At 43.9% G+C, this 14927-nt stretch overlaps 1 protein-coding gene across 1 annotated transcript in view; it reads right to left on the bottom strand.

Moving 5' to 3' along the window:
- Positions 1–5837: 5837 nt before the first annotated feature.
- The window catches only part of LMX1A (LIM homeobox transcription factor 1 alpha), a 262858-nt gene continuing 253768 nt past the window's right edge, over positions 5838–14927 (bottom strand). Inside the window, exons 5-8 of the mRNA XM_007937748.2 lie at positions 13827–13904; positions 12167–12236; positions 8334–8504; positions 5838–5995 (exon numbers count right to left, since the gene is read on the bottom strand). Of these exons, the coding sequence (XP_007935939.1) occupies positions 5838–5995; positions 8334–8504; positions 12167–12236; positions 13827–13904 (477 nt within the window). The remainder of the gene's footprint in view (positions 5996–8333; positions 8505–12166; positions 12237–13826; positions 13905–14927) is intronic.

Below are 14927 nucleotides of genomic sequence, written 5' to 3'. Positions count from 1 at the left end.
CGTTATGAATTGTAATTGATTCGATGGCATTGATTTTTCTTTTTCTTTTTTGGTTTGACTCATACCTGTCACTATGCTAGGCAAGAAAGGAAAAAAGGAAGGAGATCCTGTCACCCAATTCAAGGCATAATGTATCTCTGAAGGGCATACAGGATGACTTCTAGGAACTCACTGCCGTTGAGTCGGATCCAACTCCTAGCGACCCCTCCTTGGGTTTCTGAGGCGGTATCACTACAGAAGTAGATTGCCCAACCTTCCTTCCGAGGAGCGGCTAGTGGGTTTGAACCACCAGCCTTCTGGTTAACAGTCAAGTGCCTTAGGCACTATGCCATCAGAGCTCCAAGAAAGCAAGTGTTAACATCCAAGCAGGTATTGCCCAGTGATGGGTCCCAGTCACATTATCCTGGGCTCCAACTACTCACAGAATCTTTAGAGTCAACTCTGAAATGTCCAGATCCTGAATGGAATTTTAGATAGTGGAAATACCAAAATTAGAGACAGAAGACTTTGTCGTATCCATCCATCCAAAGTCATTTATTGTCTTCCATAAACCAGGTGCTAAACTGGTGCTGGTGGTTTTTACTTTTTTCCTCTAAGAGCAGAAATAGCAAAGAAAAAGAATCTCTGCTCTCAAGAAGTTTGCTGTCCTTCAAGAGAGATGGACAAGGAAACAGACATGACAGTGCTATGTGACAGGGCTATGAGAGAGATGGCACAGGATACTATGGTGATACTTTGGATGAGCACTTTGGCAGAAGCTGCCAACAGCTCAGCAAAATCCACAATCTTCTCTCTTCTTAGAGGGATATAGAGAGGACACATTCTTAGCCTTCTTATAGGTAGGAGCTCCCATGTAACTGAATTCTAGCCAAGACAGTGATGAAAGAGACATGAGACACTTCCAGGTCTAGCCCACAGAAATGTCTCTCTTGAAGACTTTCTCTTTTCCCCTTCCAATTGGCTGGGATGAGCCAATCAACCCCCAGTGAAAGCTTGTAGCCAAGAGCTGAATGTGGAAGAGACTTCATTATGTACCAAAAGAGGTGCCCTTCTAACCTGAGCTCCCTCACAATACTTTTAGGTAAGCAAAAATATAAATTTATATTTTTGGTTTTGAGCTATTATACAATTTTTGGATTTGTTTGTTACAGCTGATAGCACTAGCCCAATTACTACAACACAGGCACCTAACCCAGCTTTGCAGCTTTCTCTGAGAAAGCAAAGTCTATGCTGAATTATTAAGGATTAAGCAACTGCTAACAACAACAACAACAACAACTAGGCAAACATGAGGGGGAAAGGTCTCTGCACAAGGTCCCTCTGGAAGCTGTAGATCAACATGAAGGGCAGCCCAGTGAAAGCCAATTGGAGATATGAGCCTTGTTGGTGTCTCCTCCTGCCCACCTGACCTTCTAACTCACATCTCTCTCCTTTTAGGCCCTCAATAAAAGGCATAGCCAACTTCTAACATGGAGTACATAGACTTGAGTAGAGTGACAGAGCTGGAACAATTTCTAACGTGTGAAAAAAGATACCAAAACATGGTCCTACCTCTTGAGTATATGCCTTACATTCACACTATTTCCTGACTTGTTTCTACATAACCCTGACAATTGTCCATCCATACATTACATTTAAAATCATTGACAACTTTGAGAGGTTCTACCACAGGAGCCACTGCCTGCTACTCTGCTCCCCTTCCCTGGCTGGGCATCTGTCCTCAACCTGTATGAGAAAATCTTCTGCTCCATAACTGTACTGGATTACACCTCAAGAGAAAAAAAATTAAAATCCTTACAACTTGATCAATAATGAACATCACAATAAATGGAAAAAGATTGAAGTTGTCAGAGATTTCATTTTACTTGGATCCATAATCAACAGCCATGGAAGCAGCAGTCAAGAAGTCAGATGTCTTATTGTACTGGGCAAATCTGCTGCAAAAGACTTCTGTAAAGGGTTGAAGAGCTAAGATGTCTCTTTGAAGACTAAGGTGTGCCTAACCCAAGCCATGGTATTTTCAATCACCTCATATGCATGTGAAAGCTGGACAATGAATAAAAAAGGCCAAAGAAGAATTTGTCTTTGAATTGTGTTGTTGGTGAAGAATACTGGAAATACCATGGACTGCCAGAAGAACAAATAAATCTATCTTGGAGGAAATGCAGCCAAACAATGTACCAAATGTGAGTGATCAACATGGTGGCATGAGGAAGAGGAAGACACGGAGAGGTGAATGGGAGGTATAGACAACCAAGATAAACCCTTTTCCACATACAGTACTGTGTTATCAGTGAAGGCAAACATTGATCTACAGGTGGATAGACAGGTGGACAGACTAAACCATTACGTATGTGTATGCTGGGGTAGTGTGCCCATGACCATGTATAGGGTTGGCAGACAACATTTCCACAAGTGTATTAGTATGTTCCATAAGAATTCACAGATATATAGTAGAGCTGACAAGGGGCAAGGTTGTAGTCTCTTCTTGGCCACAGCCAGCTACCCAGAGGGAATGAGTAGTTGGACCTGTGGGTCAGGACCATAGTCACAGGGGACATCAATCTCAATTGGCATAATATACACAAAAACATTGTTCCACATCCTACTTTGGCAAGTAGCAACTGGGATCTTAAAAGCTTACAAGTGGCCATCTAGATGCAACGATGGGTCTCTCCTCATCCAAAGCAAAGAAGAATGAAGAAAACTAAAGACTCATGGAAACAATTAGTCCAAGGGACTGGTACACCATGTGATCCTCAGCCTACATTACTATGAGAGCAGAAGAACCAGATGGTGCCCAGCTACAACTGTCAACCACTTGAAGGGGGATCTATGTACGAGATCCTGGATAGAGTGGGAGAACAATGTGGAACAAAACTCAAAATCATTAAAAAAAAGGAGGGGGGGGGACCAGGTTTGCTGGTCTGATAGAGCCTGATGGAACCCCTGAGACTATGGTCCCTAGCTGTCCTTCAGGTCTAGAATTGAACCCATTCTTATGGCTTCCAGCCAAACCAAAGACAAGCATATGAGCTGAAAATTTACATTAGTAGATACACTCCTTGGAGAGATCAATCATGGGAGAATAGAAGGGCTGTGTATGCACAGGGAGACAGCAAGATGGGCAGGAGGGTATGAGAAGGAAGGATGCAGGGAGGAGGTTATGGGGAGGAAGTGAGAGGAGAGTGCATTGTGGGAGATTGCAGTCAATGTCATGAAACGGTGTATGTGAACTGCTGTACGGAGGATGAATTTGCTCTGCAAACTTTCACCCAAATCACAATAATTTTTTTTTAAAAAAAGGAAATGCAGCCAGAATGCTCCTTAGAAGTGAAAATGGCCACGCTTCACCTCACCTATTTTAGTCACGTTGTCTGAAGGGACCAGTCCCTGGAAAAGGATATCATGCTTGGTAAAGTGGAGGGTCACAGAAAAGGGGAAGACCCTCAAAGAGACGGATCAACACAGTGGCTGCAATAATGGGCTCAAGTGTAGCAGGGATTGTGAGGACAATGCAGGACCAGGCAGTGTTTTGTTCTGTTGTACATAGGGCTGCCATGAGTCAGAATCAACTCAACAGCACCTAACAACAGCAGCAACAAGCAACTCTGAATTCCAAGAGAAGGTTCATCTATTGCATCTTGTAAACTACTCTACCACAAGGAGCTTTATGATGGGGATGGAATGTTCCCAGTGCCTCCCTTGTGGGGGGCTTTTGTAAAGACTGGAGCTGCTCTTGGAGTTCATGTTGGCAGGAGGGTGAAGACCCCTTTATCCTTATGTTCTGCCACAGGCATTCTTCCCATTCATTTATGCTTCACCATAAGCTCATTCTCATGCCCCTGTTAACCAAATACCCACATTCCCCCAGTTCCCTGCCCACCACCCTGCCCCTGAATAAACAACAGCTCATTTGTAAGAGGATTTTAATTTCATCTTGGTATGCCATTAAGGAGTGGAATAAGGATCACTATTCATTTTCACTCACATAGTATCTGCTACATTCTCCAACTGATCTTTACCACAGAAACCTGAGGAGCAACACAGCATTGGCATGACCAGACTGGCTTGGGTTTTGTGGTGGTTTGTATAAATTATAAACAAGAGCACAAAAATCACACAATGTAGACTCTACCATCAGTGGACATGTTTCCTCAGGCCTTGCAGAGCATGTGAGGGAAGTGTAGCTATGTCCAAGTCTCAGGAGGAGGCCATGCCTACCCTGGCCACTCTCAGAGAAGGAGCCCAAGCTGACCATCCATGTTCCCTACCTCCTTATTCTGACTTCCCAGGAGATTTCCTAGCACAGAAGTATCTGTTTCTAGCACCACATTTAGAGAACAGGGTAGAGAACCACCCCTGCGTACAATGGCTGCTGGGGCTTCTGTGCTCAGGATCAGAAAAATGAGCCAAAAGGAAGAGCCCTGGGTTTCCACCTGGACCACTTCTCCCTTCATGAGCTCCATAAACTTGTTTAGACACAGACCTCTAAAGCAGGGATCAGCAAACATTTCCTGTTAAAAGACAGACAGTAAATATTTTAGGCTTTGTCGGTCACATAGTCTCTGTGACATAGTTTTTTTTAACAATCCTTTTAAAATGTAAAGACCATTCTCAGCTGGCGGCTCTTACAAAAACAGGCCTATGGGCTGCAGTTTGTTGACCCCTGCTATAGAACACCACAATGCCCTCCTCCACCCCCTCAGCCTTAACCCACCTAAGGACTCTGACACTCCTCTGAACTGCCCTGCACTAGTACTTTTGCTGTCCAAGCTTTGTAAAAAGGACTATGGCAGGCCACATTACCCTCAACATGGAGGGCCCCCCCTGCTCTGCAAAGGTATCCTCCTTTGCCGAGTGATTGGCTTAGTTGGGTTTTGACCCCTGTTCATCTGTCCTGGGGGTGAATTAAGCATTGCCCAGTGAGGTAGGTACATGCTATTTAGCCTCCTTCCACACCTGAAGATGCTGGAGCTCAAGAGCACAACTGACTTTCCTAGCACTGCCCAACAACAAGAATTTAAGAGAAAGCCCAGGAGTCTGGGCTTTGAATTTTCTAAGAACATGATTAGGGATTGTTCTGTCCCACCCACACCCAGTGATTCAACCCCACAGAGCAAGAACCCACGAGAGACCACTTTCAGTCACAGAGTTATTTTCCAGACCTCCATGACACTCTCTGAAAACAGAATTAACTCCAGCACTCAGAGCTACAGCGCTAGATGGAACAGCCCTTTTGCCCTGCCAACAAGTCTCTCCAAACTAAAAATAAAGTTTATAAAAGTAAATTATCTCATTTTATAACTTAAGTGCATCAAGCATTTCCTTAAATATAGTTCACACTGAAAATAAAGTTACTTTTGCTGTACAGTTGATGTCTGTTATAATTAGGAATAAACTTTGATGATAAAGTATGAAAGGTTAACACACTCACACACATCTATCTATCTGTCTGTCTGTCTATGGGTGTAGAGATGGATAGATGTATGCACCTCTTGACAAGAGCTTCCCCAAAATGGTGGGAAGTTGTTAGGAGTCTCCAGGCATCTAGTTTGCATGAGAACATCTATATTAAAGGTCCCTGTCCTTAATGATAAACACATCTTCATATCTAATGCTAAGACTCTTATTAGAAACATTAAACTATGCAATCCATAATGTATTCAGTCTTTGGAAATGCTGAGCTACACCATATCGTCATACAACAGCATCCCCAACAAAACTCCCTCCCCAACCCACCTCTTCCCTGGCCTCCCCGTTCTAAAGCCAGTCAACCCCTCACATAATATGGTTGTTCCATTTGGGAGCCTAGCCACAGAACTCGAGGGAAAGACTCAAGAGGTGAAGTAAGAATTCTGCATGGAGTACAGATGGTCAATAGGGTTTCCCACTCTGGACTGCAGGGCCCCGGCTTCTGAGGTTGCTAGGAAACAGTCACCCAGGTTACTGAGGGAGGTGTCACTATCCAGGTCATGGAAAAGGGGCTCAGCACCTGAAATGGAGATGAAACATTCGCATGAGGTTCTGGAGGAGTGACTCACTGCAATGTGAAGAAATTCAACTACACTCACCAAGTATTTCCTGCACACACACCCTCACCCCCTATCACCCCACCACCCAAAGTGGAGCTTACTATTGGGTGCTAGAGAAGGGGGTGGGTGAAAGGAGTGGGGAGTCTACACAGAAAAGTAGCAGTAACCACTTGCAGTTGAGTCAATTCTAACTCATAGTAACACAATGTGTGTTGGAATAGAACTGTGTTACACAGGGTTTTCAATGGCTGATTTTTCCCCCCTAAAATAGGTTGCCAGGCCTTCTTTCAAACTGTCTCTGGTTGGAACTTCCAACCTTTCAGTTAGCAGCTGAGTGTGTTTATCCACACAAAAGAGTAGGAAGGAGCAAAATCTCTGTCCTTGTTGGGGCCTGTGTCTAAAGTGTAACTGAAAACAATATAAACCAGGATATGACAAAGTGCTAAATTGAGTGCACTATAAAGAAATGTCAGGATGTCTAGACAATGAGTGTAAGGGAGTGAGCGACTTATCACCAGAGGCTGGAAAGACAGGCAGGGCTCCTAGAGGACTTGGGCCTGAAGAATGGTCCATGAAAGAGGAATGGTAAGAAAACAAACCTCAATTCTGCTAATGAAACCTCTCATGATAGCATCTGTCCTTTCAAACAGCAAGGGCACCCTGAGTGCCTGCCTGTGTTCCCAAATTTTTACTACAAAGGAAAGAAGGTGAGGTGCCAAACTGCAACTCATTTACACTCCTGAGAGAGAAGCCAGTAGAGCAAATGTGGACCAGCTGAAGGACCTGCAAAGTTAGAAGGCTTAGGCCATTTACCTCCACTACAAGTAAATGGAAGAAATGAAAATTGGAGTTTATAAAACATATCATCTGGCTTTGATTATTTATTTGACTAAAGGATTCATCACAAGGATCCTTAATATAACAAGACCCCTGGGATTCTGAAAAGTTATGGATTCACACACAAAAAATAATAATAGTAATAATTAATTTGCCTGTTTTCCTATAGCTGTGGACTGAAGAATGGTACAGATGTCATTACATGGTGCCTAAGAAGGAAGACAAAGAGGGTGGGAGTCACCGAGCACACATACATGTATCTACATTTCTACCAATGAATGAGGTTGGTCCCACTTGAAGGTGGGAGGGCCCTTCAAAAGGCCAGATCTTAATAAATATTTGCTAAGTGCACAACATGGGAAGGTGGGTGTAATTTTGAAAAAAAATTGATTTTTTTTTTTTTTTTTAATGAAGGCAAAGGCATGTTGTTTGACAGAATCTGTGAGCTGAAGTATATATGTCTCAGGCTTGCTGAATAAAACTTTGTATTTAGCTATCAGGGTTTATCCCCATTACACAGTATATATCAATGCATTACACAGGACACTGACTTTGTATAAAAATGTAGTGGCCTATTTGTCCCTGAGGGTGAACTTGGGCCCTCCACTCTGGAGCTCAACCCACCCCAGCAGGGTCTCCAAGCTCCACCTGTTGCCCAATAGCTTAAGCAGCAAGTTGGGCAAGTGCACAGGCTCAGCTATAAATATCCACCCACCGCCATGGAGTCAATTCCAGCTTATAGCAACCCTATAGAATAGAGTAGAACTGTCCCAAAGGGTTTCCAAGGCTGGAATCTTTATGGAAGTACACTGCCACATCTTTATCCTCTGGAACTACTGGTGGGTTAGAACCACCAACTTTTCAGTTAGCAGCTGAGTGCTTTAATCACTATGCCACCAGGGCTCCTTGATATACACACACCCAGCATTTTAATGAAGCCCAGTTCGGGCTGTAAAGGGGAGACATTTTTCACTTTACAAGGTCAGATTTTCTTTCATGAATGACTTCTACTAGTATCTCTAGTAGAACTGTCTAATTGTGAAATTTGTTTTATGTGCTTTTGAATATTTTTGGTCTTTAGGTAAATGTTTGCTTAATTAAGGCCTTCTGTCCATATTAGTGTTGATACTGCTTGAAAACATTTAAGTATGGTAGCCTGGTATGGAATGCAAGACTTGTGAAATTTGGTTTTTCATTTCAATTATAGAATCAAATTAAACTTCAATTATTAAACTCACAAACTGGAATACGAGACTAATTGAGAACATCATGAATGAATATGCATATTGGTCTTCCTCCTGTAACCACTGGGTAGGTTATTCTAACACTATTTTGTGGGAGTACTAGTTCTGCTTTGGTGTTTCAGTGAGCACCAAGGACTTGGGTAAATGTGTTTGGGAGGGAATCAGAAACCTATGCAAGCAAGTTGAGAAGTCTCTGTGGAGTTTGAGGTCCTCTTACCATAGGGGTGCATGTGGTCTCCAGGCATCTGGGGTGGGGTGAGCCCCTGTCGGAAGGGATCTGAGCTGTAGACACTCTGCTCGATGGCCAGAAGCTGCTGTGGGGTGGGCAGAGCAGTGTAGGGGTTCATGATCCCTTCCATCCCAGTGCTCCCACCACCATTTGTCTGAGCTGTGGGACAAAGAAGAAGGCAGGTCATTCTCAGCATGCAGCCCAGTGTCCCAGGCTGGGAGAAAGCACCACAGAGCATCCTCTGGGCTTCTCATCCCCTACTACTCAGTACTCCTTCCCAGCATCAGCCTTTGCTCTGCTCCATAGAAGAGAAGAGAATGAGAAAGGCAGGTGAGTGTGGGGCAGTGAGCCTTGGACATAGAGTGAGATATGCTGGGTCTGAAAACCCCACTGGGGCTCCATCACGTAGACCTCTCCATAGGGCTGCTGCTTAAGTGTCTCACCACAAGACAGCTGGCTTCCTCCAGAGTGATCCAAGGGAGCTCAAAACAAATGCCACAAAGTCTTTGATCACTTTGGAAGTCACATTCTAGGTCAACCCTAATTAACATGGGTGGGGACTACACAATGATGTGAACACAAGCTGTGAGAACCATTAAAGGCCATCTTGGAGGATGGTTACCACACAAAGTGTATGACACTGGCTATATAACCTTACTTCTCTGGGTCTTGGTGTTCTCACTTATAAAATAGAAGGGGATGAGGTGAAGTGAGTGGTTTTTAGCCTGTGTTCTACTGAAAGCCATCAGGGATCACTTTAGAGGGTAGGTAGGGATTGGGGGGGAGTTGAACTTTGGGAGCTTCCTTGAAGTATACCATTTGAGCAAAGAGCTCTGATGCTTTATACTGGTTTGGCAGTCACTGGAGTGTATGAATCTAAAGCTCCTTCCAATGGTAACCATTGGTCAAGCCCATTGGTCAAGTGAGAACCACCATACAGGCCCAGCTGACCTCATGGAGCTGACGTGAATATTATATGAGCTTCTATATAACTACAAAATGCTACACTTGTATACAGAATATTATGAGAAACAGAAGACTCAGCTAATACCTCCATATCTTGCTCTGGTTCTCTGAGCATGGTTCCAACAATTCTCATCTACGAGATGGGAACAATTTTCTTCCATCACCTCAGCTTTCTGAAGTTTATAGTAGAAGCTGCCTTAGAATTCTTAGAAGAAAGTTCCAAGCACTGAATTTGTGTCCTCATAATGTCTTGAGGCATCCTTCTCTCTTTGAGCTTGCTGGCCTCTACAAAGTCAACTCGCATGGCTCTTAGTAAAGGCCTCTCCCTTCTTTGAACTTCACAGGGTTCCTGGGAGATAGGGCTATCAGACATTATTAACCCACTCTAGGGATGTATAGGGCATTGGTGGTACAGTGGTAAAATTCTCTTCTTCTAAAGGAAACCTAGGTTCAATTTCCAGCCAATGCATTTCATACACAGCTACCACTAGCTTGTCAGTGGATGCTTGTGTGTTTCTATAATGCTAAACAGGTTTCAATGGAGCTTCCAGACTAGGACAGACTAGGAAGAAAGGCCTGGTGGCCTACTTCCAAAAATCAGCCAATAAAAACTCCATGGATCACAAAGGTCCAATTTGCAACTGATCATGAGGATGGCATAGAACCAGGCAGTGTTTGAGCATGGGGTTCCTATTGGTTGAGGGCCAAATTGATGGCAGCTAACAACAACAAAGGTATGGGTAGCCTGAGATGCAAGGAGATGAAAGGCTAGTTCTAGATCAAACAACATTGGGGGTGGAGCTAAGACAGAATTAGGTGTCCTGACTAGCTTGCTAGGAGCTGTGGTAGCATAGTGCCTAAAGCACTTGACCACTAACCAGAAGGCTGGCGGTTCAAACCCACCAGCCACTCCTCAGAAGGAAGGTTGGGCAATCTACTTCCATAGTGATACTGCCTTGGAAACCCAAGGAGGGGTTGCTATGAGTCGGGTCCGACTCGACAGCAAATAACAACAACAACGACGACTAGCTTGCTGCACTGTTCTTCCTCCATGCCCATGCCCTTACTTCATTTCTTTTCTCCCTTGAGCATCTCTCATCTTGCCATTAAGATATCATTTAGCTCAGAAAGTAAGAAGCCAAGGGAACTCCTGGCTGCAGGAAGTAGTTAAGTCAAATTTAGATGGAGCCTAGTCCCAGTATCAAGTACAAGGCAGGGTCCATATAAGGACTAAGGGCTCTGTTGAAGGGACTGAGAATGAACATCATATTCTATGCCTTCTTACTCAAAGTGTGGTCCATAGATCATCAGCAGCCACAGCATCACCTGGGATCTTATCTAAAATGGAGAATCTCAGGTACCTCCCAGACCTGCTGAATCAGAATCTGTAACAAGGTCCCAGGTGATCCAGGTGCATGTTACAGTGTAAGAAGCACTGCTCTAAGGTACAGAAAGACCAGTCAGGGAATTCTCCTGGGATGAATTGGAGGCCTAGCCCTTTGAGAAGACATTATTCGAATATAGTGATTCTTGATTTTATTTTTCTTTTAACTTCCTTAAAGACTCCTATAATCTCTTCATCTTCAACCTGCTCCCTGAAATTCATACCATCCTTATTTAAACAAGACAAAACAACAACAACGACAAAAAAAAAGCAGAAAGGTATATGGCATGTAAGGGTAGGAAAATCAACAAGTTTTAGTAGAATTTATAATCAGAGAGATGGGTTCTAGTTCCAGCTCCACCCCTTACTGATCTAGAACCACATTCAGTCTTATAGAGGCTTTGTTTGCTCATCTGTGAAAAGGGGCAATAATGACTTCTCTGCTTCCCTCAGGAGATGGTGGCTGTGAGAGTCAAATCAACATAAGAGGACTCTGTGAATTATAAAATACTCTGCAAAGGAGGATCTCTGGTAGCACAGTGCCTAAGGTATCTACTGCTAACCAGAAGGTTGGTGGTTCTACCAGCCATTCCACAGAAGGAAGATGGGGCAATCTACTTCTATAAGGATTTACTGTCTCAGAAACCCAGTGGGGGTTGCTATGAGTCAGAATCAACTCGACGCCAGTGGGTTTGGTTTGGTTCTTGGTTTTGCACAGGAGGGAACTATATTTTACTATCATTGTTTTTACTATTTTACATTATTCTGGAAATGGGTAAGTCACAGTAATGTCTTGTATTTAATTGATTGTTGTTAGTTATCATCAAGTTGACCCCTGACTCATGGTGATCCCATGCACAATTGAAAAAATGCTGTTGCCGCATCCAGTGCTGTCCCCAGAATCAGCTGAGGATCAGGCTATTGTGATAAAATAAGGTTTTCATTGGCTGATTTCCAGAAGTAGATCACCAGGCCCTTCTCCTAGCCCATCTGAGTCTGAAAGCTCCACTAACACCTTTTCAGTATGTTAGCAACACACAAGCTTCCACAGGTGGTGACTACTTGAAATGCATTGTCTGGAAATAAAACCTCAGTCCACTGTGTGGAAGGTGAGCATTTTACCACTGAAGCACCAATGTCCTGATTAGTTCAGAACTAACAGAGTGAGCAGGGTAAGAAAGGAAATGTCTTTGGATCTGTGCAGGTCCTGGTTTCCCAGACACTGGGCCCTCAAGGATGAAGGCAATGAGGCTTTGGATACTTTCAGGGCAGCTTCCACTGAGAAGTTCTCCACCTGCGGCTTGGGCACCCTCCACCTCTCACAGTTCCTTCTGGCTAATTCTCCACATGAAGGCTCCATCTCTCAAGTGGGTGTGCAATGGGCTTCCCTGAATCCAGAAATCTCATTCAAAAAGCTGGGGATCTGAAGGCATCTGGTAGGAGAGGGCTGGTGGAGGAGCCGCTACCTTACCGGAACTCAGCCTCTGGGTGTTCTGCTGATCTTGCTGCTGTTGCTGCTGCCGCCTGGCCAACTTTTTCATCTGGTGAGGAGAGAACCACAGGATGAGAAATCAGGCAACCTGCAGCAGGTTCCTGAGGTAAGCGGGAGACAAGAAGTGACAGCTTCCATGTGAGAGAGCTTGGTTGTAAAGCAGAAGGGTATTTCCCTAGTATTTATTCAGTAAAGGAGCCAGGCTTGAGGAACAAAATCTCAAATTAGCTGCACACCTGCTGAGGAGTTTTTCTACTTCATTGCAATGGTGAAACAGCTAGTTGAGAAGCAAGGGTTCAGCTTGTTTTAGCAGGGACATGGGTCGCTTCTCAGCAAATAAAACTTGCTGCTCTGATAGCATAGTGCCTAAGGCACTTGGCTGCTAACCAGAAGGCTGGCAGTTCAAACCCACCAGCCACTCCTCGGAAGGAAGATGGGGCAATCTACTTCCGTAGTGATACTGCCTCGGAAACCCAAGGAGGGGTCGCTATGAGTTGGGTCCAACTAGACAGCACATAACAACAGCAACAACAAGCTTATGTTGTGACTATTTCACAGAAGGTAATAAGTGTGTGGGGGCTCTGGTGGCATAGTGACTAAGGCATTTGACTACTAACCAGAAGGCTGGTGGTTCAAACCTGCCAGCCGCTCGTCAGAAGGAAGGTTGGGCAATCTACTTCTGTAGTGATACTGCCTCGGAAACCCAAGGTGGGGTCACTAAGAGTCAGATCTGACTCGACAGCAGTGAGTTTTAATAAGTGTGTGAGCTGTGGTATCACTAAATGAGGACCCAGGGCCAGGCCTGCCTGGATGTGGAGCATTTGTGCTGACAGGATGTGATTTGGGAGATGCCAAGAGGTTCATGCTCCCATACCTCCCTATCGCCTGCTGGGCTCTTGTGTTTTAGTTATACCACAACATTCATGCCTCCAGGTAAGAAGTCTGTCTCCCAAAACACCCTGTTAACACAGACACTTCTTTGGAAAAGGCACATTTTAACCCAATGTTTCTCAAACTGTGTTCTGTGGAACACTAGGTTTCCATCAGATGTTAATACATACGGTATGTGTGTATGTGTGGATTAAACACTATACTTTAAAAATACTAAACAAATTCTTTACTGTAGGCTATCTTGGAGCTTTTCAATGTGCTCTGTGCATTCTGAATCCATATGCTACAGGCAGTGTCAGTTTACCCAACAAGCAAGGTAAGCACAGGCTTGCATGTGCTTACTGACTAATCTGTAGTGAACAATTTCACATGCATTCCACCACCTCTTTAGTGAAACTCATGTGAAATTGTTCATTAAAGTTTTTTTTAAATCTGGGTTAAACAAACATGAAGAGGATACTTTTAGTGAAAAACACAGAAAGATATTTACTAACACATCTATTTGGCCAGATCCACAGTTACAGCCACTAGCAAAATAATAGCCATTTCACTAAAATGAACACCTACTCTGCCCCTTCGGCAGGGCTGCTGTGGCTGAAATGGTTGTTGACAACACAATATTTGAAGCAAGAGAGCTATTCTATCCAATGAGTTCAGGTTTGAAAATGTGAAGGCAGGTGCAAATGTCCTACCACTATTATTTCAGGAAACCAGCAACACAGACAGACAAAAGTCAAAAGCAGGTTACCTTAGCTCTCTGATTCTGGAACCACACTTGGACGACACGGACACTCAGCCCTGTCTCTGCAGCCAGGGTCTCTCTCACCTTGAAAAAATGGAACATTAGAAACAGAAAAATTATGATCCCAGAGAAAGAGGCTTGGAACATTTCCTACCTAGTGTACGCATCTTACAGAGGAACTGGCATAAACTAAAACACAAGAACAGCACTTCCCTTCATTTGGAGAGAGGGTCCTTCACCAGGTAAACAAAGAAAGGAAGAATCATTCATTCATATGTATGTTCCCAGGTGGTGTTTCTGGGTTTCTCTTATGTTAGAAATAGACCTTCACGCCATTGTTAGTCATTAGCAAAGTCTATTATTGTGTCTTTCCTATAATCTATGCACATATATTGATATGCTTAAGGAGAACAAGGTAAAATTCACTTTGCAAAACCACTGGCTCTCTCTTGCTCTCCTCTTGTCTAAATTCATTGACCTAATTTTTTTGTTTTGTCCCTCACAGCTTTAAGTGACTGTGAGTGTTTAATGAATATTTATATTCACTGTTCTCCTAAGTGAGCCCTGCCCAAAGAGAGCAGAGTGAGAGCCATCTGGATTCTGATGGTGCAGGGCAGACAGCTCTGATGCAGGCAAATACATCAAGGCCATAAGGAGACAGGATCATCAGGATCCAGATAAGAAAGTTGTTATTGGTGGTGGTGATTATCAAGTCAATTCTGACTCACGATGACCCGTGTGCGCAGAGTAGAACTGTTCCATAGGCTTTTCAAGGCTGTGACCTTCCGGAAGCAGATCACCACACCTGTTGACTGAGTGGATTCAAAGAACCAACTTTTTGGCTAGTAGTCAGTCGACTGAATGCTTAACCAACCAGCAAACAGAGAATAAAGAGATGTGTTTAAAATCTGCTCTCCTTACAGGAAGGCAGTGACTGGCCTGGCAAGGTGAGGAGAAGGGAAAAGGCAAGAAGCACAGATTTCCCAGGAGTGGGCCTGAGAGATACTGCCACCTCTTGGTTAGATTCTGTGGAAGAGCTGAGACTGAAGGAGCTACTTGAATAAATTCATGATTAGAGCAAACATAAGGCCTTGGGAAGTACTTCTC

The sequence above is a fragment of the Orycteropus afer genome, unplaced genomic scaffold (genome assembly GCF_000298275.1).
Source record: "Orycteropus afer afer isolate SDZICR_OR568_19922 unplaced genomic scaffold, OryAfe1.0 scaffold00044, whole genome shotgun sequence".
NCBI classification, from domain to species: Eukaryota; Metazoa; Chordata; class Mammalia; order Tubulidentata; family Orycteropodidae; genus Orycteropus; species Orycteropus afer.
Note: the sequence above shows the minus strand (reverse complement) of the source record. Positions and strands in the feature narration are given on the sequence as shown.